At 39.5% G+C, this 983-nt stretch overlaps 1 protein-coding gene across 1 annotated transcript; it reads right to left on the bottom strand.

Annotated features, from left to right (window-relative positions):
- Window positions 1-44: 44 nt before the first annotated feature.
- Window positions 45-221, bottom strand: SARC_17233 (hypothetical protein; the record flags this gene model as incomplete). Its single annotated transcript, XM_014288672.1, has 1 exon — window positions 45-221. A coding segment is annotated over one exon (177 nt), but the record flags the coding sequence as incomplete, so codon positions are not given.
- Window positions 222-983: the final 762 nt, after the last annotated feature.

The raw sequence follows: 983 nt of genomic DNA, 5'->3' as shown, positions 1-983 counted from the left end.
ATATATGACACGAGTGTCTGTGCCCATACCCCCGAGTGGCTTACCTTGAGCGCTTCCTTAGGATTGACTTGCAGCGGCCAGGTTGAATACGTGAGGATGAGGCGTATACGTTCACATGTGAGCGTCTTCAGATAGTCGATGGTCGGGTACACTCCAAATAAGGGACTGGTGTCGTCGTCCGCCTCTGCCCGCAGAAAGTCCAGGGCTTTGATATCCATGCCCTAAGAGCAGCAGATAGATAAACCATTATGTTAGATAAATCATCACCCTCGAAAAACCAATAGATTAGATAAACCATTACATACGATAAATTATTATATTAGATAAACCATAGTATTAGAAAAACATTATGATGTAACATTATGATAGATGAACCATTATATTAGATGAACAATTATATTAGATAAACCACTATATTAGATAAACCATTATATTAGATAAACCATTACATAAGAAAAACCATTATATCAGTAAAACCACTATATTAGATAAACCACTATATTAGATAAACCACTATATTAGATAGACCAATATATCAGTAAAACCACTATATTAGATAAACCACTATATTAGATAGACCATTATATTAGATAAACCATTACATTAGTCAGTTGAAGGGCCTGTAATAGACAAGCGAGACTATATACACTCGATAGCGACGATATATACGCGTAAGTTCGCATGGATATGGCATCATCCACTCCGTTCCTGTACAATCCATACCGCTCTATGCACATACCTTATACTGATACAGCATAGCCAACTCATTCGCTCGCTTGTGCGCGCGCAACATCTTCTCGCTCTCCTGAATATAGCAGTGATTGGGTCGGCGCAGCAGCCGAGGCAAACGACTGGGACTCACAGCCAGGAAGCAATTCAACAGCGTTGTGTCGATGATCTGTGGGCAGAGACAAATACATGTAAGGGTGAGTATGAACATACACACAAATACATACATACACACACACACACATATACACATT

The sequence above is a fragment of the Sphaeroforma arctica genome (genome assembly GCF_001186125.1).
Source record: "Sphaeroforma arctica JP610 unplaced genomic scaffold supercont1.10114, whole genome shotgun sequence".
Taxonomy (NCBI): domain Eukaryota; class Ichthyosporea; order Ichthyophonida; genus Sphaeroforma; species Sphaeroforma arctica.
The sequence above is the reverse complement of the archived record's forward strand: the minus strand, read 5'-3'. Positions and strand labels throughout refer to the sequence as shown.